General features: G+C 42.1%; 1 protein-coding gene across 9 annotated transcripts in view; it reads left to right on the top strand.

Annotated features, from left to right (window-relative positions):
• Positions 1–22,329, top strand: part of Elmo1 (engulfment and cell motility 1) — a 536,338-nt gene that overhangs the window by 291,025 nt on the left and 222,984 nt on the right. For all 9 annotated transcript variants that reach the window (XR_010058900.1, NM_001395578.1, XM_063276615.1 and 6 more), the window contains one exon: positions 21,997–22,105. Coding sequence is in view for 8 of the 9 variants with exons in the window: in NM_001395578.1 (NP_001382507.1) it covers positions 21,997–22,105 (109 nt within the window). In the remaining variant the exon portion in view is untranslated. The remainder of the gene's footprint in view (positions 1–21,996; positions 22,106–22,329) is intronic.

Raw genomic sequence — 22,329 nt, 5'->3', positions numbered from 1 at the left:
CTGCTTGCTCTCTCCCATCCTTGTCAAATCCCAGGATTTTTATCTTGTCCTGGATGTTACTTTTTCTGAAAAATAAAAGACTTACTTTGGAGAGGAGGGAAGAGGAGGATTTATGCTTCCAAGTTTCTCCTGCTATAAGTTTAAAAGGGAAGAAATAACACCATCCACTCCTGGAAAATCCAGCCTGAGTTTTGGGTGCTGTGCACACCGGCAGCCCCCTGGTGGCTCCAAGAAACAAAAACCTCTAGTTTCTGTCCACCTGCCCGCCCTGGAAGTGCATGTGCACCAAGGCGGGTGCTGGTGGAGGCGATGCTGACTCTTCAAAGTAAATTAAGGAACTTTTCACATTTCAGAGGGGGAAATTGGCAGTTTTCCAAGTGGCATAATTACAGGACAGTGTGTAATGTGTAATTAAACTTAACTATGAAGCAAACGATTGGAATGCAGCTTGCTGGAACATCATTTTTTGTTCCCATAGCACTGACAGATCTTCCCCTCCCCTTGTCCCTAAAGCAGCTTCAGCAGCAATTGCTCCTAATTTTTCTGAAATAAAATTATATGTTGCCAGTTAAACACAGTTTCATGTAAAGGAACCTTTTTTTATTTGAGTGACATTTTCCTTCTAGGTGATGCGGAGCAAAGATTCAGCTTAGAATAGCAAAGACCCCACAGCACAGCCTTGTAGGGATTTAAAAAAAATGATTCTTTGTCCAATAATTCATCTAAATACTTTATTCCTGCCTCTTATTCTCTTATTTTTTCATTCGTTCTCTGACCAAGGGCCATGGCTCGGAGGCTTGTTTTTGTGTATAGTTTCTTTTTTTTTTCTCATGCTTTAAAAATAGCAGCATTAATTTCGTTGATTGTGAATATGCAATCTGTTCAGCCAAACAATCGGGACCCCTTGAGAGTGTAAATGCGTGTGATTGGATTTACTAATTGGGCTGGTAAGCACAAATTCTGACTCCCAAAGCCAAAGATTTGAATGGAATGCTTCAGTCCTTAGGATGAGATCAGTGTTAAACATGGGCCTGGTTTATTTCAGAGGGCTGGTCCTTTGGGAGTGGGGAGGGCGGACCCACAGAGATATGCTGCTGGATGCAATGGCTGTAGACAGCCTGTAAAGCACCTGCCACCTGCCATTCCACTTGCCTTCCTGTGGCCTCTTCTCAGTGTCTGAAATCTCAGTAGTTCTGTCTTAACATCGCTACTGCCTGCTTTGGTCGTTCTTGGTTGCAGACCAAGCGGGCATAAAGGTTCAAAGTTTTCCACTAGGTTTCATGCAGTCTTCTTGCTAATTTTAAAACACTGGGAAGGGGTGGTGTGATACTTACATATGATTACCATGTTTGGGGGAGGGGGTGTATTTACAGTAAGAAACAGAAGCAATGGACATTAAGTTGTTAATGAGTTAATTGAAATAAGCATCTCATCCTATGATGAACTGTATGTTAGCACATTACAAACACAGGTTCACTGTGAATTATAAGCTACAGAAGGCGTGTATGGTTGCCACCCTCATGGCCCTGTTGGCCTTAGCTGCTGATTTTCAGGCACTTCTCTGGTTTTTCTGCCTCAAGCCCAGTCCAGATTTTCTTATTTCCTTGGTGATTTAACTAGATGTTTGCTGGCTCTCTGTTTTATGACAAGCCCTGCTTCTTTTTGCTAAAATCATGAAGCATCTTCCTTCAACTGAGTGAAGCTCAGAGAGTAACAGGGCACTCCCGCCCATGCCTTGGGTTTATAGAAAGATGGAAGGTTTCAGGCCTTCATGACTTTCTCTTTTCTTGTTTCTCACCCATGGCCTTTGCATTTGAAGGCAGTTTCGGGTCTAGAGAAGGATCACTATCCTGTTGCCTTCCTGGAATTGCAGCGTTGCAGGGAGTTTTGCGTTGAGAAATCTGTGAACAAATCCAGCAGAATTGTTTGTGCCTTTCTAATCTGTAGCAATTTTCATTTCCTTATTTCATTACCTTAGGACTACCGGTAAATACTAAATAGGACTGGGGAGTATCATTATATCTAATTTTAAAGAGAAATGTGTTCCACATTTAAGTATGGTATCTGCTGTTATTTTCTTATAGATGTTCTTTACCAGATTGATAAAATTTCCTTTTATTTTTAATTTTAAGGGTGTTTTGTCATGGATGAGTACGTCTGATGTTCAATGTTTTTATTTTTAATTTATTGGTATTAATATATCTTGAACTTGTGAATACTCTGGGTTCTATCAATATATTTTCACTTTACCATGATGTGTAATTCTTTTTATTCACAGATTCTACTTAATATTTTATAGATTCTTTATTGATAGATTATCATTACACTTACTATATGTTGCATAATATGCACTTTGCATACAACTGACATGACCACAAAAGTCAAGTGTGGTGTGCTTTCCGGCTTCATGTCGTATGATTATAACTACCCACTTCTTCCCCACTACCATCCTGTCCTTGATTGTGGCAATCCCCATGTTCCCCATATCCGTGATTTTGTCATTTGTAAAGGATGCCATGTAGACAGAGTCATGAGCACCTCCACACTGGGCATGAATCTCTAAAGAGTTCAGGTTATCTGTATCGAGGACGTTTCCTTTTGTTTCTTTGAAGTAATGCTCAGTGGGCTCATGTGACACAGCCTGGTTTACTCTCTTTGCTCATTGACAAACATGATTCATTTGTACTTCTCTGTGATAAATGTTCCTGGAAAAAATTTGCATCTATGTTAAAAGAATTGTTGGTCTGATGTCCTCCTTTATTACACCTTTGGTTTTGGTGTTAGGGTGATCTGCCCTCATGGGAGAGTTTAAGAAGGGGTCCTTTGCTCTGCCCTCTGGAATAAATTGTAGGCAATCACTTCATATCATCCCTACCGATTCCCTCACCAATGAATCACTGTGCCTGATCCTTTCTGGTTAGGGAGGCTACTAATTATTGATTCAATTTCTTTAATTGACCTGTAAGTACTTATATGATCTGTGTCATTGAAGGAATTAGTCCTGACCTGTAAATCATCAACTATGTGAACATGGAGTTGTCTGGGAGATTCTGTTGTGAGGGCTTGTGGTTAGCCAGGACTGCTTGGCTCAGTTTTCACTTTCTAAGTGAAACTGTAATTTGTTCTGTCTCTATTACCTTAGGCTGGTTAGTATGTGGTGATTGTTTTTGGTTGTAACAAAGGGTCAACTTTTCATTTCTGTAGTGTTTTTCCACTGTGTCTTTTCAATTTCACAGATTTTCATCCCACCTTTTATTTCTTTCTTTTGCTTTCTTTGGGTTTTAATTTTTCTTCCTTTTTTCTTAAGGTGAAAGTTTAGAAGTTGTTCCTCTGTCAGGATTTTGACTTAGCTAAACCTCTTTGGGACTTGTTTCATGGGAATGAATATGGTTTGCTTTACTATACCTTCCCAGTGATTCCACTATGTCTGCCTCAAGGTTACTCTGCACTGCAATAAGGACTATTATTGAACATCCAGCAGCAAGGCCTGTTGCCTCTATCCTCAGAAAATGTTCACAGCCTATTCTCATACTCACCCCTCCCACCCATTGCTGAAATAATGCAGTTCATCTGCTCTCTTTCCTACAGTCCTGTAACAACTCACTAGTTGGATCTGTCTGTGTCCAGCTTTCCTCTCCTTATCTGCTTCCGATATGCTAATCACACTGTTAAAATACAGTGCGATCCTTCCAAGGTCTGCCAAAGCCTGTTCCTACCATATTCACAACCCTTATGGTTCACATATAATGCAGAATATAATCCGGAGCCTCCATTGTAGCTCATTTACATCCGTTGTGCGCTTTTCCTAGGGAACAACGCAAATGTCCACTCACCCAAGGTGGGTAACAGACAACAATATAGATTCTGTTAATGTCAGATGTGGTGAAGGAGTAAGCTTGGTGTTACTTACAGGAGTCGGGGTGATGGGCAATCTACAAGAATGTGGATGACTCAAAAGCAACCACATCACCTAAAAGCTTCTCCTAACATGGGTCATGACTCATGGCAGCTGCTGTCCTGAACAGCTTGGAGTCCTCTTTCTCAGTAGTTGTTTAGTGCTGCTATGTGAGTGTTAAAATTCTTGTCAGTTACAACTTTCCCAGACCTGTCAGATTTGGTTACTCCTGAGTCTTCTTCCCTCCTCCCTCCAAGAGTGAACTGTTTGGATTCTGAGACATTTGCTATATATTAACGTCCTGTGGCTTTGCTTCTCTACTTCTGTCCCACTCAACTCCAGCCACTGATTCTTTGTGCTAGTCATTTGGGGCTCACACAATAAAATAGTCATAGGCTGGGTGGCTTACACACCAGACTTTTATTTCCTCACAGCTAGGAAGGTTGGAGGTATAGGAGCAAGGTGTCAGCTGGGTTAGTTTCTCCTGAGGTCCTTCTCTTGCTAGTGGTGTATAGAATGTTGCCCTCTTGTTGCCTTGTTATCTTGTTAATGCTGTTGGCATAGTCATTCCTAGGGGAAGGTACATCCCAGTGTGGGTTTCTGTAAGAACACTGGGATTTACATCCCATCCTGATGCTCTCATCCCCCTTTTCCCCAGCTTCTTGTTTGCTGGTTTTTGTTCCAGATGTAGTCACATGCTGAGAAAGAGTGTTAGGGCTTTTATATATGAATGGAGAGTCACTGTTCACTCTGTAGTATCCTTGCTGACCTGAGTATTCCATTGACTGGGCCCTGTGGGTGTTCTTCTGACTTTCTGTCTTGTGTATCTGTCTTCTGCTTAGACATGCAGCTGACTCACCTAGCTCCTCTGCCTTTAAAGACTCTCATAGATTCCATTCCTTTTCCTTTGTTTTTTTTAACATGTCTAATGTCTGCTACCCCCAACACACACATGTATTCTAGGTATTGATTTCTCTTCTTATTTCCCCGTGGCCCTCATGAACTTGGAGGCCCTCTCTGGCTGCACACATCTCAGCTACCAGTGTCACCATCACAGCCCAGAGCAGTGAATTTAACACTTATTTACAAATGAGCACCTGAACCAAACCAGTGGCAGGGCCCACTCACAAGGTTCTGGTGTCATGTCTACCCACAAGAAGGAAGACATGAAAACAGATTTCTCTCTGCAGGTGCACCATCCCAGGCCGCAGCTGCCTTAGCCTGTGTCTGTCTTAGCATGGGAACCAAAGAAAGAGCTGGCTTGCTTCAAGATGGCCTTGCCCCAGATATGTTGGCATTCATACTTGGGTGACTCACTGCTGACTTTCAACTTTTAATTGTATTCATGTGACCGTGTAATACTGGGCAAGCCAGTATCAGCAACCTGCCTGCCAAATTCAAAGTCACTCTGCTATTGGTGTTATAAAATGTAGGTGGTAATGTTTCCCCAAATCCCATTATATTAGTTAAAAATAGCTTCCCTAACTTAGGAACTGTGAGATAGACCTATTATACCCAGGAGTGTGTGTCATTGCCAGGTAATTTTATTTTTACATTAACATTAATTTTTTTATCAGATTTAGTCTTGCACTGATTCAACTTAAGATTCCAAAATTTAGAAAATCATGGGCAGTATTTTCATATATTTTGAAAATATATTCAAACAAATTCAGTCTCAGATGTAATGGTACTAATAACTAAAGTCAGTTCAGCTATTGTATCATATTGCTCTTCTGTAGCAAGGGCCCCTAAAACCCAAGGTTCTGGTGTTTGCCACTTGTGCCTGTCTTAGTCAGCCATAGAACACAAAGGGGATTGTTCAATGGGCTTACACAGTACTGTCCGGGAAGTCCAGCAATGGCTCTTTTACTCTAGAGAGGCTGAGAACTTGGATGTTGCTGAGTCCATGAAACTGGATGGTTGAACAGCCCCAAACTGGAGGCTGAGGGGCAGGAGAACCCTGGCAGAACTGCTGATCTGCAGTCCCAAGTTTGAAGCCCAGTGGGGGAATGGAGCAGCAGAAGCAGCAACAAATGGAGTAGAATTGCCAGTGAGACACAAAGTCAGAAAAAGGGCAAAAAACAAGTGTGTTCCTTGTACTGTTTTTCTAGAATACAAATGGAGGATGCTGCCCACATTTAGGATAGGTATTTCCACTTTAGCTAACTAAAGAAAAGACCACACCATTGTGCCCAGTGGATTAGTTGATTCTGGTCAAGCTAAGAAGCATGATTAACCCTCACAGCATCTGTCTGTAAATTTGCTATTACCAACCACAAGAAAGTAACCTGGCTAACCTTTTAGTTTTTGAATGGTGATACTTCTGTACTGTAGTACAGTACAGACCTTGCACGTGCAAGAAAAAGGAATACATCTTGATGAGCAGGTCCGACCATCACAGGTCTGAGGTTTGAGTAGTGTCTTAGGGTTTTACTGCTGTAAACAGACACCACCACCAAGATAACTCTGTAATAAAGGATAATATTTAATTGGGGCTGGCATACAGGTTCAGAGGTTCAGTCCATTATCATCAAGGCGGGAGCATGGCAACATGCCTAGGCTGGCATGGTGCAGACAGAGCTGAGAGTTCTACATCTTCATCTGAAGGCTGCTACTGGAAGACTGACCTCCAGGCAGCTATAGTGAGAGTAGTAAAGCCCACACCCACAGTCACACACCTACTCTAACAAGGACACACCTCCAAATAGTGTCATGCCCTGGGCCAAGCATATTCAAACCATGACAAGTGGCAAGGCATTAAGCAATATGTAACTATTATGCTATGGAAGCATGTTACTATTAGGCTCTGGTGAGGTGCACCTGTGAGGAATGTTGGCTGGAGCAGGTTCTGACAAGCCTATTGGAAACACCAAATCCCATATCCAGTGCTGCATATATAGGTACACAGTTGGCACTTGGCCTCCATTTTCTGTTTCTTCTTCCTCTTCCCCTTCCCCTTCCTCTTTCTCTTCCTCCTCCTCCTCCTACTTCTTCCTCGATGTAGGATAAAGTCTTTAAAGAAAGGCTCTGAGATGAAAAAAAGCAAAGATATTTGGTAAATGAGTCTGAGATACTTGTCTTCCCTAATATCTCAGTACCTGCACTTCTGGGGAACCAAGAGCAGACCACCTCTCTTTGAAACCAGTGTGTGTAGATTGAACATATTGGGTTCTTTCCTGAGGTTATTTGAGTAGCTCAAGTTGCTTCCTAGGAAAGACACGCATATCAATTGCTTTGGCATGTAGCACTTTCTTTCTTTCCACATTTGTCATCCAAGGTTCTCATCCTTTATAGAGGAATTACGAGAAATCTCCCTGCTCACCCAGATATTTTGGGATTTCTTGAGAGCCTCCATTCTTCACCCAGGTCAGTCTTCAGGTATGGTTGCAGGGTGAGTTTTAGCTAGAACAAGGGCCATGGTACCTAAGTACCCTCCAGTGAATGGGAAGGGACAGGAGAGTCCATGGGGTATCGGTTTATAGGAAGCAAGTGGGTTTTACTTTCTTCACTTCTGGCTAGGTATCAATGTCCAAGCATCTCTTCATGGATTGTGATTTACCCCAACCTCACAGTGTTTCCCATGCTATCCTTTGTGGGTGGTTGGGTGCTGCTGTGAAGCACACAGGTGGGAGGAAGGTGTTGGGGACACCTCCTTTGCTGTGGAGGCTGACTCCCATCATGGTTTGTTTTGTTTCCCACTCAGCATTTACAGGAACCATTTATAGCAAACATTGGCCAAGTGTTTTCCAGAAACTCACAAGTAGGACATTTCCACACATTCCAGCCTTATATAAATATTTATTTCTTCACAATACATAAAGGAGGTTGAGTGCAATATCATGAACAGGCCTTTGAAGGGTAGGCTTTGGTCAAGTGAGAGTTGCTTGTGTATTTCTTATTCTACCCAAGCACATCTCACTTGAGGGCACAGTAGGCGCAGGCAGTCAGCACCAATGGTGTTCAACAGTGTTTTCCTCCAGGACCTGGATCCTGTCTGTGGATATATACCCTAATGAGTTATCCCAGGGCCTGGAGGCACCTTGTGATGAGAAACGGGGTTGGAGGTTAGGCATATTCCATAGCTGAAAGGTAAAGAGGGACTGTCGACAACAGAGGCCAGGAAGGTGGCTCTGTCTGTGATTAAGATAAAGGGAACATAAAGAAATGACAAATTATGGGAGAGCATGTAGAAGTCAAGTGTGGCCAAGTTCCTTGTGAATGACTGGGCTGCTGATTCCATGCACACCTAGGCCCACCAGAAGCTAGAAACATTTTCTCAATCACCCACTTGTATACTAACTGTATTGGTAAGTGCCTACTATACCCAGCACTTGGTTGGGATGAAAAATTCACAGGTAAGATGGCCCTGTCAAGGCTGATACCACCAGTAAAACCAAGACACACACACACACACACACACACACACACACACACACACACACCACACATCACACACATCACACACACCACACACACCACACTCACACATATGCCTTCATCCCAACTGGAAGCAAAATACTCTAGGAACATAAATATAAGTACTACTCTAGGAAAAGAGTGAATAATACTCTAGGAAAAGAAATGTAAAGGTCCACAGAGCTTTAGAAGAAGGAATTAAGGAAAGATTTATTGAGTAATTATCATATGAGTTATATCTAATAGGAAGTGTGGGGGAACAGCTAATGTAATTTCTATAGGCAAGGTCTATATCTAGCCTGGCTCCTACAGGAATGGACCACTGTGACAGGATCCTTTCTTCAGCAGAATTACCTAGGCTTAGAAATTCTTGTACAGGGTAAGATGAAAAGCCACACGGAAACCAACTACTGTAAAGCTTCTCAAAACATATACATGTATGTATATTAAAATATATACTTATATTGGAGGAACCTAAAAGGAATCCACAATGAGAGAGACAGTGCCCCTAGTAGGTATCTTATGCTATCACTTCAAACTTAAAACTTCCAGGACTGGGAACGAGTTACATATTCTTGATCTTTTGGCCATAGAAGTCTCAGTAGAACCCTGCACACATCAGAGGACATTGCCAAGGCTGTTGTTTGCTGTCCACACCTGGTGATAATGTCACGTTACTGAAGATAGCATCACTTGTGCTGTTGGACAGGAAGAGGACAAGCTTGTGCCTATATAGACGCTTCATTCCTACTGACTAGGCTAAGATGTGAAGGGATGAGGAACATGTGAAAAGCTAGATCTCAAAGAACAAACACTTCCTTTTCTCAGTCCTTAACTTTAAGTCTTTCTGGTTGAAGAGATTATAGATTAACTTTTTAACTGAGTTTTAGTCAGGGACTTTTTTATTGTAGATAACCTTGTAAGTGCTAACCAGAAACCATACTCTGCTCAAAAATGTGTTTCTGAAATGGCCAGCTTGTTCGTCCAGAAGAAAATAAATAATGCTTTCTTCTCCCATTCCCATGCCCTCAGATCTCCTGAGCCAGAGTGGATTTCTGAATGTAGCCTCGATGCTGGGATTTGAAAAGGGAGCTGACTTTAGAAGCACATCTCGCTGCTGATTTTCTCACAAGAGCCTCACTTAGTAAAGCAAGCTCTCTCTGAGCACACTTCTGACAGTATACTGGAGGGTAGCTTAGCTTTAGGAGCTCTGTAATGTTAACACGCTGGTCACAATATGAACCTGGGTTTCAGAAATGCCAGGTTTACTTTTTCATTAACAGCAACCAGCGGAACAAACCTGACTGTGCCATCTTGTGCTCTTTGCTTTCGGGTGGCAACCACAAGAGGCATTTGTAATCAGTCACGTCGTATGAACAAGTCACAGTTCTGCACTGTGACTGTGAAATTACTGATATTTTGCCAATATGGAGAGGGCCTCAGCTGCTGTCGTTCATCCAGCCCTCACTTCTCCACTTGTCATGTGCCTTTCTTGCATACTGTTGCTCACCTTGGCTCAGAATGGAAAAGAAATAACTTAGGAGAGATACTGGCAACCTTTCTTCTCCTATGATACTGAACTTGGAGTTCCCCTCTGTCTGCAGCTTTGCCTGCCTGTCCTCACATATCACTTCACCTCTACTACAAAAGTTGTATTGCCTTGCCTTATAAGCAACATAAACAACTAAGGAAGTATGTCAAAGCAAAGCCCACGAAGTAAATCAATCCATCCTGTCTTACTTTTATTTTCAAACTCGGCCAATTCCTCAACTTGTTATTTTCATCATTCATGTCTCCTTTTTTTGCCTGCATGTTGTTCTGCAATATCAATGCCTTTTGTGAGTAGGAGAGATGCCTCAGAGGTTGAGAGCACTGATTGCTTTTCCAGAGATCCTGAGATGCCAGCAATCACATGGTTGCTGACAACCATCTATGAGAGCTGACACCCTTTTCTGTCATGCAGACATATATGCAGGCAGAACACTGTACACATAATAAACAAATAAATCCTTTAAAATGCTTTTTCTGATCAAATGGAGTGGTGAATGGATCAAAGAGTGGTGAATGGTGGGGAAGTGGGAGGATGTGTGCGGATCTGGGACTTAGCTGCTAGACTGAGGGAACACTGCTTTGCATTTCAGAACTTTGTCCTTGAGCATTGAGCATCAGTATCACCTAAGTGTTTGGTAGGAATGCCTACCACAGGGCCTAGTGCTGAATCAAGTCTGTATTTTAACAAGGTCTCTGAGTGATCTGAGAATACTTTTAAAATATGGGTCTGGGATAGTGAATGCCTATGGAAGAATTCAACACTTGAGCTGTCAAAAACAGAGGCAAGCAAGTACATGTGCCCTTCACTACCCTAAGCACCCAGTTCCTGCCTTTTGGACTTCTGTAGGACTCATCTGAACAGCCACCTATGGTCACCCATCTGGTCACTCCTAAACTGCAGGTAGCTTGTTCTAAGGAATGTTTTCCTCGTCTGTGAAAGGAGATCTTGTTCCAATGACTTGGTTCCAAGGACCAAAGAAACTAAACGTGGGAGTTTGTGCATGTCAATCATTTGATTTGTAGTAACATTTTTAAAATTTGAGGTCAAAGTCACATGCCAAAAATTAGGCCTTTTAAAATGAACTATTCAGTAGCATGTCACACATTTGTAAACTCACCTTCATTGTTTAATTCCAAGACATTATCACTGCCTCCAAATGGCCTTAAGGAGTGGCTGCTATTCCCCATACTCTCTAGTCCCAGCCACCAGTTCACATGATCTCTCTAGGGCTCTTCTCTCCTTAAGGATATTCAATATTAGTTATAGAAAAAAGCAGATGTATTGTATGTTCATTGGTTCTCTTTGCTTTGAATGTCTTTTAAAATAGGAATATTGTTAGTGAGGGAAACGGAAGAGGATAGGTGTAGTCCACCTTGTTTGTTTCCTATTCCTATGTGTGGTGCAAGGGTCCAATTGAGGACCTCATTCACACTGAGCCAGTGATGCATTACTACTGAGTCCAAGTCCGAGCCCCATGAAAAATAGCTTTAAGCCAAAGATTCTCAAAATATAGACACAAACAGCACATATCATATCACATGGGAATATGTCAAGATTACAGGTTCCCAGGTCCACATCAGAATTAGTGAAACCCAGTTCTGGAGCTAAGGCATTGCGGTTGGTGTTTTCATGTGCTTCCAGGGGAGTCTAGTGCACGGTCAAGTAAGTCAATCACTGTTTGAAAGAAGCAAACCCATTCTGATGCCTGCAGGTGCTCAGTATACCTGTACCCATCCCTGAGCACAGCAACATTGCAGTGGCCTAGCCCAGCTCTCCGATGGAGTGATAGCAGTGGCTTGCCAGGCCTCAAGAGGGGTCAGATGCCACACAAGCACGCATATCCCATTATCCCTGTTGTTACTTGAGCCCCTCCCTCCACCTCATTCACAGAGGAGGGCCAGCAATGAGTGTTGTGATTGCTTCGTGTGTTCCACATGTCCGATTTTTGCACTATACCAAAGTGCAGAAAGCGTTTCTTTTCAGTTGATTAATGTTCAATTCCAGGTCTATTATGAACCTCCAGACTTTAATTACTACACTATTACCCAGTCGATTCCTTGCCATTTTATATTTATGGCCTTTATTATGCCTTGGTATGTGCAACTGCCTAAATGTATTAGAAATGCATTTTACCTCATTAACTGGGTTTTATTCCATTTTTCTCATTTGTCCACATTGTTATTTATCTCAGTACCCGTGTGTATTTTCTGCTTTTTCTCTTTCTCTTTTCCCTGGATTGTAGCATTCTCTTGCCCTTAGATAGAGCTCCCAAACTTCCTGGACACACAGCACTGGGGACTCTCCACCCTGGCTGTCAGTCATACTCATACTTAACTTGGATGTTTCTAACCTTTTGAATTTCAGCTCTTCAGCTCCTAACTTTGTAGGCTGTATCCATAGATTTTCAGCCTTGCTTGGCTGCTTGTAAATTTTAAATAGCAAACTGCTCCTCAGGGAAGTATTTGTTTTTGCTTTTTTGTCTTTAAGACTCCACCGCTAAAATATTATTAAAAATGGTTTCTTAACTATTCTTCTACTATTCCCTTTACCTGCGAAGTGCCTTAGAAAGCTTATTGTTTGCCCTCCTGACTTGCATACTTTCCAGAGTTTTATTCTAGACCAGTGGCGTGAAATCTTACGGGTACCATGCAGCACCTATGTTGAATCAGACGACCAGCAGTTCCTGGCACAGTGCCGCTGTTTCAAAGTCATGCTAAAAATTTGAAGAGAACCATCAAACTCAGAGGCTGTGTCTGCCACCAGCTCCTTGCTTTGCTCTCGAGCCTGGGTTACTGCTGGGTACAGCAGGCAGCTTGTGTCTCGCTTACTGTTGTCTTTTCAGACTACTTTGCTCTTGAGCTATAAGAATGTTTCAGGAATGCAAACCCAGGAGAAGAGCTTCATTGGTTGCTGCAGCATTACGGCATCACCATCTCCACCATCCCGTCTGAGGTCTTTGGGGCATAAAGATCTTCGCTTCCATTTTTACGTCCAGTTAATCTTTACAAGCTTTTTGTGGGAGACATTTCTGACCCACTTGTACATGGGAAAACAGATGAGTCACAATGTAGAATGTGCCAGAAAGTTATCTCAAGTGGGAACACATTTAGGTCCACAATGCTGTGTGTGGTAACCCTCTCCCATGGTCAAGGTTGTTTAGTATTTAATCTTTCACTTTTAGTAGGACTCCTTAGCAAAAAATGTGTCCTCTCAGGTCAAATCACCAAAGTGCCTGACTGGACCTATTTATTTTTATACTGTATGACCTTGGAAAACTTGAACAGCATCTCTTTGCATGTGTCCCTATCTGTCACGTGACAATGGTGTTGCACTTCAGTTATGCATCCTGTGAGTGAAAGAAGGCGATCAGAGCAAAGCATTAGAACAAGGCCTGAGAGATAAGCTCTATGGTCGCTACTTAGCTTTTGCTGCAGTCTCGGCGACATTCAGAAGGCTTTTTTCTTTTAGGTGTATTTTCTTTGGAGCCACACTCCCTCACCAGTAGATCTGGTGGGCATGTGAGTGTAGTGGGCTGGCAGCCCTTGATTGCTGTGATCTGCTGGCTTGCATGGAATACCTTCCATAATTGCAGAGCTCTTGTTTTGCCCACTTAAAAATTACTCTTTCGGGACTTTGGTGGTTTGTTTGATCCCATGGACTTGCTTAAGATTCATGATCACAATTAGCCTCTTGTACCACCTTATTGAAGTGTCCTAGTGCTCTTGTGAGTAATTGTCCCTGGCTTTCTGAGGACCAATTATCATTTCACTGGAGACAGGAAGAAGAATGATTCTTGCCTGGCTGCCGGTCTTTTCAAGAGTAGGCAGAGTTGCTTCCCCTTTGCTCTCGTAGAAACCTGGGATTGGAGACATAATATAACACTGTTTGCGGTGTCTGCTGTCATTAATGCAATGGCGCTTGCGTTGGTGTGTATGAAAGCTGATTGCTACAGATCAGCATTTCCATTTACTTCTTGGTCATTTCCCTATCTAGGTAGAAGGTGAGCTTTACAGCTCTTTTAATGTCATCAAGGGTTCTAAGTGTGAATGCTCTGTGGTGGCTCTGCATGATTTGATGCAATAAACAGGATGTCATGAGGGGGGTTGCCCTGGGGTTCCTTGCTCATCTTTGTGCTAGTTCCTTGTATTTCTGGGGTGGGTTTCTGCTTAAATGAGCATAGGACTTCCTGATTTGTGCTTCCAGTGTAAGTTGGTCAGAGCACTTAGATCCCCAGACTCTTACACTAAAAACCCATGAAGGCTTCTGGCTTGCTTTCATGTGTCCCCCAGAGGTGTGTCTCCAGAGAGGTAATCTTTTACAGTCATGATTTTAGTTTAGTTCCTAGTAAAAGTTTTGCATGAAATGTTGACCAACAGCCACAGAGGAATAAGAAGTGGGGGGTAGAATAGAGAATGAACCCCGACTCTGCAAAACTTGTTTTAGGTGCGTTGCTTCCATAACATGCCTTTCCTAGCATGGCAGTCTCATAAAATGGGTGTTGTGGGATATCTGAACATCTTGAAGACAGTGAGGACATCACTGAGCTCCTCATACCTCAGAGTTAAAGCAGGAAGATTGAGAGTGGAAGAAAAGCCTCCCATGATGACATGTAGGATATTACACACGGGTTTCTTTTTTTTTTAAACATGAAAGGATTGTTTATTACCCAGACTATGTAAGTTTCAAAGCATTCAACTTTTCTATCCTTGATAAGACATTCAAACAATCCATCTGAAATCAATGAAGATAACACATATTCTACAACAATATGACACTTATTCCACAGTGGAACGAACTGTTAGGACAAGGAGCAGTTATCATTAAAAAGCCAACAGACCCCTCTGAAGGGGTTTGCAACCCCATAAGAAGAAAAACCACCCCCCCCAGAGATCCCAGGGATTAAACTACCAATCAAAGAATACACATGGAGGGACCCATGGCTCCAGCTGCATATGTAGTAGAGAATGGACTTGTCTGGCATCAGTGGGAGGAGAGGCCCTTGGTCCTGTGAAGGCTTGATGCCCTAGGGTAGGGGAATGCTAGGGTGGTGGGGCAGGAGTGGGTGAGTGGGTGAGGGGGCACCCTCATGGAAGCAGAAGGAGGGGGTGGAATGGGGTTTTCAGAGGGGAAACCAGGAAGGGGATAACATTTGAAATGTAAATAAATAAATTAAATTAATTAAATAAATAAGTAAATAATAAATAGCCAACAGACAACAAAGAGAGGTAAATGCATATTCTGAATTCAGAGTGAATTTTTACAAATAATGACTATTTCAAATGTTTTAACTTAGTCTGTTTTATACTCTGTAAAAGATTCCCTACAAAGAGGACCAAATTTAGAACCAATTACATGAGACATGAATTCACAGCCACTTTTGACTATCTACCAATGTCATGACCTTGGGAATACCCCCTCAAACTCCACTAAAATAGAAATAATGTGATCTATTTTTCTTCATTAATTTATTCACTTTAAACCCCAATAATGACCCCTCCCTTCTCTCCTCCCAGCCCCACCCTTACAAATTCGCTCCTCTAATACCCCCTCCCCTTCTCCTTAGAGAATAAGAAGACCCCATTGAGTAGAACTGCACCTTGGGAGATTAAATCCCAGCATATCTTCTCCCACTGAGGCCCAAACAAGTAGTCTAGTTAGGAAAAGGGGATCCAATGGCAGGCAACAGAGTCAGAGACAGCCCCCACTCCATTTGTTTGGGGACACAAATGAAGGCCAAGCTGTAATCTGCTACAAACATGAAGGCTGCATAGGTATAGCCCCTGCATGCTCTTTGGTGGCTCAGTCTCCACAAGCCCCCATGGGCCCACATTAGTTGACTCTGTAGGTCTTCTTGTGGTACACACAGGTTTCAATCCAGGGTTGGCCACAAGAATCACAGAATAGATTGTCCTTGGCCCAGTGGATAGAACTTCTACAGAGAGTGGAAGCATATGTATCAGAGGCAACACCCTAAGTGTTTGTTCATCAGCAAATGGATTCTGGACACAGAGAACATGCATGGGCAGTCCTGTGAGTCAGGTATTCACAGCCATGGTACAGAGCACGTAGTACCGTTAGTCGGGCCCAAGTCAACTGGGTCCTAGATCTGCAACAGCTGAGAAGGCAGGTGTTCCGAGCATGCGTGCCTCCGGGAGGTGGGATATATGGAAATGTGTGGAGATGCCTCAGCACCTTCGATTGCAGACCCTGAAGAACAGATACTCATCTTTAGTGAATGAGGGAGCTTAGTGAAAAGTATCTATTTTAGGGCATCTGGGGCTTCTGAACCTACTTTACTAAGACACAGAAAAACAAACAAGCCAACCCATGAAACTTCCCTTTGTCTAAATGGGCTAAGTTCACTGATGTTCATGCCAGGTATATGAAGTTAGGTCATACTCTCATGGGCTGGGAGAGTTTGGGAATGGAAGATTAAAAAGAAAAATAAATGTTTGTTTGAGATAGTGTCTAACTGTGTAGCCCAGGCAGTCTTTGAACTCAAAATACTCCTGCCTAAGGCTGCTGAGTGCTGGGATTACAGGTAGCTTGTACTACCACACCCAGATAACACTTTAAAAATTGAATTCCAAGCAGGACCAAGGCTAGCTATGATCTGAGAATTCATCTCTTCCTTTTATTCCCAACAGTCTTGAGAGGATAATAGTAGCTAATATTTTCCTTCTTAATCCAGTGGACATGTTGGGGATCGGTTGATAAACAGCAGGTAAAGACAGTTGTAAACTACAAAATATATAGAGTTCAGGTTTACATAGGTATACAGTGTTCTTATTTTGTAAAACAAACTTCTTTTGGTCCATGACTCATTGTAAGATGGGTGATAGTAGTAATTTGAAGATTTCATTCATTAGTCGCTAGTACTGCTCTTGCAGAGGACCTGAGTTCTGTTCCCAGCACCCACACTACATGCCTCACAGCTTGCTACAACTCCAGCTCTAGGGAATCCAGTACTCCCTTCTGGCCTCCACCAGCATTGTGTTTATGTGCACATATGTTATCCCCAACCCCATCTAATTAAAACTAAAATAAATAAAAATATTTAGACTTTAATTTTGGTTTTTGTCTGTGCTGACTAGATTTAAGTCAACTTGCCAAAAGCTAGAACTGTCTGAGAGAAAGGAACTTCATCTGTGATAGCGCCTCCCTAAGACTCCAGCAGGAGTTTAAGTTTTGTTTTTGGACACAGGGATTCTTTGTGTAGCCCAGGCTGGAATTTCCTTCTGTAGATAAGGCTAACCTTGAACACAGACATTGGCCCTCCTTTGCCTGTCAAGTGTTGGGATCAAAGGTGTGTGCCACCAATCCTGCTGACACAACCTTAGTGAGTGATACAAAGCTCAGCCTATTGTGTGTAGGGCCCTACCTGGGTGGATGGGCTTCCAGCTATAAGAAACTAACCAGGAGGAACAAACCAGTAGGCTGCATCCCTTCGTGGCCTCTTCATTAGCTCCTGCTTCCAGGCTCCTGCCCTGTTTTGAGTTGCTATCTTATCTGTCTGTGATGATGAACTGCAGAAAGGAAAATAAACTCTTTCTTCCCTGTGCTGCTTCATCAGCAAGAGGAACCCGAGCTAAGACAGTGTCTCAGAGTATAATGTAACAGTAAAAGAGAAAATAAAGATTAAAAAGTATGTGCTGGAACTTTCTAACGGCTCAGTTAGGCATGACTTATTTCAAAATACTGAAGTTGAATATACTTATGTAAGTGTTTAAAAAAAAAACCAAAAGCTGCTGTCAGTTTGAGCATCTCTCACTGTAGTAAAACCTTGTTAGTAATAGTTGTAATAATAATTTCTAAATTACTCCTGTAAAATCTCTCACCTTAATACGTAAATAGGGAACTTTAAATACGGTGTCTGCGGTGACTAAGAGAATCAGGAAGGAAGGTTTGCTTTTCTTTGGGCAGGTAAATGTGAGAAGATAGATGTAGTATTAAAAATAAAGAGAAGGGCTTCTCCAGGCGATTTACATATTGATTACTTAAATTACTACTTAATTTAGTGCCTGCTAATAAACTGTGCCTTGGAAATGTTTCCTGGACATTTATTGGCTGCAGTAATTCTGCCTAGTGTATGCGGTTCACATCCTCATTAAATATTGATGCACTCATGAAATGTTAATAGAATGTTAATACGCAGTACAGGGGAATGCGCTCCCTCGGAGCCTGGAGCTAGATGTGAGCTACCTGTCTCTGGCTTTGCTTTATGTCCTGTCTTCTTGCTGTTTTCTTCAGTTTGTTTCCTCATTACCAAAAAAGAGATTCACACTTCTCCCTGATCTGCTGCCTCAGATACATTTTTTTAAAGGAGAAATAATGATTTTTTTTCTGATCTATGGGAATGCGGTGGTTCTCTGTGCCTGCTTTTCCAAACTGGAATTCTTGCTTTGAACCAGAATGAATTCTGTTAAAGAAAGTGGGGAAGGGGAGCTAGGCATGAGCTCTCAAGGGTCTGATCACTGCACTCTGCAGTGGCCTTGTGTGCAGATAAGCCAGTTTCGATCTCTTTCCTGAATGTCCTGCCTTGTCACCTTCATTCTCTTGCCTATTCCTCTCCTGACATCTGGGTTTCCATGGCCACTCAGCTTTCATGGCCTTCTTGGGTTCTGGGCTCCAGATGCTGGCCATCAGGTCCAGATCCCTCCACTCTGTAGACTAGGCAATGTGTTGGCGTTCTAATGTACACAGTCTTGCCCAAGGGGCTGTGACCTGAATCTCTCTACCTGGCATGTTTTCCTGCTCACAGACCCAGATCCAGCAGGTTCTTGATCTTCCACTGACTCTTGACAACCAAGGAAACATCCTCAACCTTCTGAGACACAGACTCACAGGCCTTCTGTCTCTTTGTAGCATGCATGATGGATTGAAACTATATTAACTTTTCATCCTTCTCTTCATCAGAATCAATGTACTGTGAAATCAGGAACCATGTGTACCTTGTTCCTTACTTGGAGAAGTTTACCCTGGCAGCTAATAGGTGCTCAATTAATATGGTTGGTTAAGTGAATAAATACCACCCCTTCCACTAACAAGCTTATGGTCTAGAGAGATATATTAGCCTGCTTTGTGGCTATGATAACCAAATATCTGAGGATGAATAACTTTATAAAGAAACCAGGTTCATTTTGGCTCACAGTTCTGGGACTACAAGGCCCTACATATGGTGATGGACTTTTTATGCATGTGTGCACACATGCACACATATCCCTCTGGTGTCTATTTTTTCTGTCTGTCTGTTCCTCTTCTTCCTGTCTATTCTCCCCACCTCCCTTATAGAACCATCAGTATTCAGTAACAGTCTGATCTGGTCTAGATCACCTATCACTGTCTCCTCTCCTAAACACCAGTCTTAACTCCTCACAGTGGGGATTAAATTTCTGCACAACCTGAAGGAATGCTCAGACTGTCTCCAAAATATAACAAAGGAGGAACTAAAACACGCACTGAACAGCAGTGCATCTGAGAGGCCAGCATCTGAGTGTCCGAGCAGCTAAGGGGATAGCAGCTTTGGCTTACAGAGGAAGTTTCAGCCCAGGTGGGTGGGGGTTTATTTCTTCTCGGTCAGTGGAGGGGGAAGAGCAGCAGGGGATAAGACTTGGTCTGACAAGATATTTAGGATTGCTGTATAATAGTAAAAAGTTTACTTATTTAAGTTACTATGCTACTGTAGCTGACCTGCCTTCTGTGTTCCTCTGAGGTCAGAAACTGCAGTCTCTGGCACTTAGCACCCCATCCTAAAACAGCAAGAGATTAAGTAAAGGGTTAATTGCTAGAGTCTTTTCCCTTTTGTCCAGATGCCTTTTGCTTGTTGGGCTAGGGGAAGTTTTTAGCAATAAACTTCTATTGAACCAGGAGAAGAGAATAACATTCACAGAAGGAAAAACTTTTACATAAGCAAATATGCATAAAGTCAGAATTTACATGATTTTTGTTCTGTTTAAAACCTTCTCCTCAGCTCAGTTTCCTCTCACAGCTCAAGTCTTCTCAGCTCAGTTCTGACTCTTCTTTGTCCTCAGCACTTAAACATCTTTCAGAATACATGATCACATGTTAAAATATCATTAACAATTCACACACAAAATCAAATCATAAATTGAAATAGGAGTTTACAACATACATGCATATCCATTAGGAGTGATTATCTGACTAAATATTCCATCACCTGCAGCAGCTCCATAGGTTCATTGTAAATTGAAAACCATAAGTTATTAGTGAAGTTTTGTATAGATAAACCCTGTCAATATTTTATCTCCAGTCCTAGCACCTATAATAAATCATCAGTTCCCTTTTTATGACTTTTGGTAAATTGTATTACAACCTCTTGGAATATGCTTTGAGTAGGAGAAAGTCTGGTTACTGTTTCAGAGCAGTTAACATGGGAGACTAACAGAATTCTCATTGCACTTTTGACTATCAGAAAAGGATTTAATAGCAGTCCCACTAAAAAAGCTCTTAAAAATTACAGGTATAATTTGGGGAATTCTTATAAGATCATCATTAAAACTTAAGAAGTTATCTATTTGTCTATATAACATCACTACAAGAAAGTACATCTTCATAGATCTGCAGAGATCTTCTCCAAAGGGGTGGCCTATTACCTAGTGATTGTTATATATGATTAATAATAACAAGAAAAGCATATCAATAGCAGGAATCTTTTCTAAAATGAATTCTCTTATGGCCCTGTCTTAAAAGAGTGAATCTTCCGCGGATTATATAATAATCTAAAGCAGACCATCTCAGGAAGATCACCAGCTAGTATTCAGCTTGTCCTATTATGGCTCCTGACAAGCTATATCTAGTAAGCAGCCTCCTCAAATATTATTGCTTTTGTTGACATACAACTTTGGCCTTCATTTTCTTTGGAGAGCTGTGTGCTCTGTTTTTGTTCTATCTATGTGAAAAATAGTTCCCTTAGGTTTACGTAGTGAGATCATTTTAAGCTAGCTATAGTAGACAGGAGAATATCTTATGAAAAGCAGAATTTTCAGAAGATAGACTGAGAGGCCAAACTTTGACTACAGGGAAGAATCCTCTACACAAAGAATAGGAGACCTGGGACTCATAGATATTCCCTTATGTTTATTTTCTGTCACCAGCATCCATGTAATGCCATACCCAGTGGATGCTGTCAGCACTGGTAGGTAGGACTGTTTTCCCTATTACATTAGTTACTGTTCTTGTCACTGTGATGTACAGTATGGCTGAAAGAACTGAGGGAAAGATTGCTTTTTAATCTGGCTCATGACTATACAGGTATCAGGCTAGCATGGGGTCAGAAGGCGTGGCAAAAACAAAAAAAAAAAACAAAAAACTGGGTCACATCATAGCAGACAAAGAGAGGAGGTAAAAAACCAGAAAGCATCCAAGGGAAGATATCACCCACTTCTACACCCCCAGGATCTTACGTCATCTAGCTAGATAGGCCACACCTCCTCCATTTCAATACCTTTAAAGCTGCTGTACCTTTGTGGCTTCAACAAATCTATCCACTGAATAGTCAGGAGCCTTGTGATGTAATTATTTCTGGAAATGCCTTTGCCAAGACACCCAGAGTAGTGCATTGCTGAGCTGAGGTGGTTTATATTCTGATGAGGTTGGTGAGAAAAGCAAACCATTCATTTAGTTGAGGAAGTCTCAGTGAAGTACTCCAGTTAGTCTAATTGATATGGTCCCCAGGCACGGTTCAGTGAGATCATGCAAAAATAAGGAACTTTTAGCAAGAAATAAGCCATGGAGGTGTCGAAGTTGCACACAGTTGCTGTTTCTGAGCACAAGGGATGATGTGGTAGACAAGGATGAAGACTTGTCACTTAAGTAATAAATATGTATTGTTTTGTCTTTAAAAATGCTTCACAGGTCCCTATATGTAGATGAAAACCAACAAGCCAAGCAAAAATATTTTCCCAAAGGCCAAGGAGCCATAGGAGGTTTGAAAAGTATCAAAGTTTCAGGTGCTGTATTCTTGATGTTCTATTTAGTGCTACCTGCAACAGTCATAGGTGGGGGATCACCCATAGGCTGAGGTGATTCACCTGGTACCTTAATTGGAGTGAGCCTAGAGTCTTATGTGTTTGGCCACAGTTTCTTTTCTGACCAATCCCTCTTCTCTCCACAGATTGTGCTTGAGAACAGCAGCCGAGAAGATAAGCATGAATGTCCTTTTGGACGCAGCAGTATAGAACTGACCAAGATGCTGTGTGAGATCCTGAAAGTGGGCGAGCTGCGTGAGTACTCATGTATATGCCCTGTGGGTGTAGAGTTAAGTAGACCTTCAACTTCCAAGGTTGAGCCCCTACTTCTGTATCAAATCCAAAGCTCTGTCACTTTTACATCCCTTCATTAGGGTCCATTCTCTAGCTCAGGTTTTCTGCGTATGTGTTTCTACATGTCTGCTACATATAGAAACATTAAAGACTACAGGAAAAGAGAACTTGACAGGTATTGTGGC

Source organism: Rattus norvegicus, chromosome 17 (genome assembly GCF_036323735.1).
Source record: "Rattus norvegicus strain BN/NHsdMcwi chromosome 17, GRCr8, whole genome shotgun sequence".
Classification (NCBI taxonomy): Eukaryota; Metazoa; Chordata; class Mammalia; order Rodentia; family Muridae; genus Rattus; species Rattus norvegicus.
This window is presented reverse-complemented; position numbering and strand designations above follow the sequence as displayed.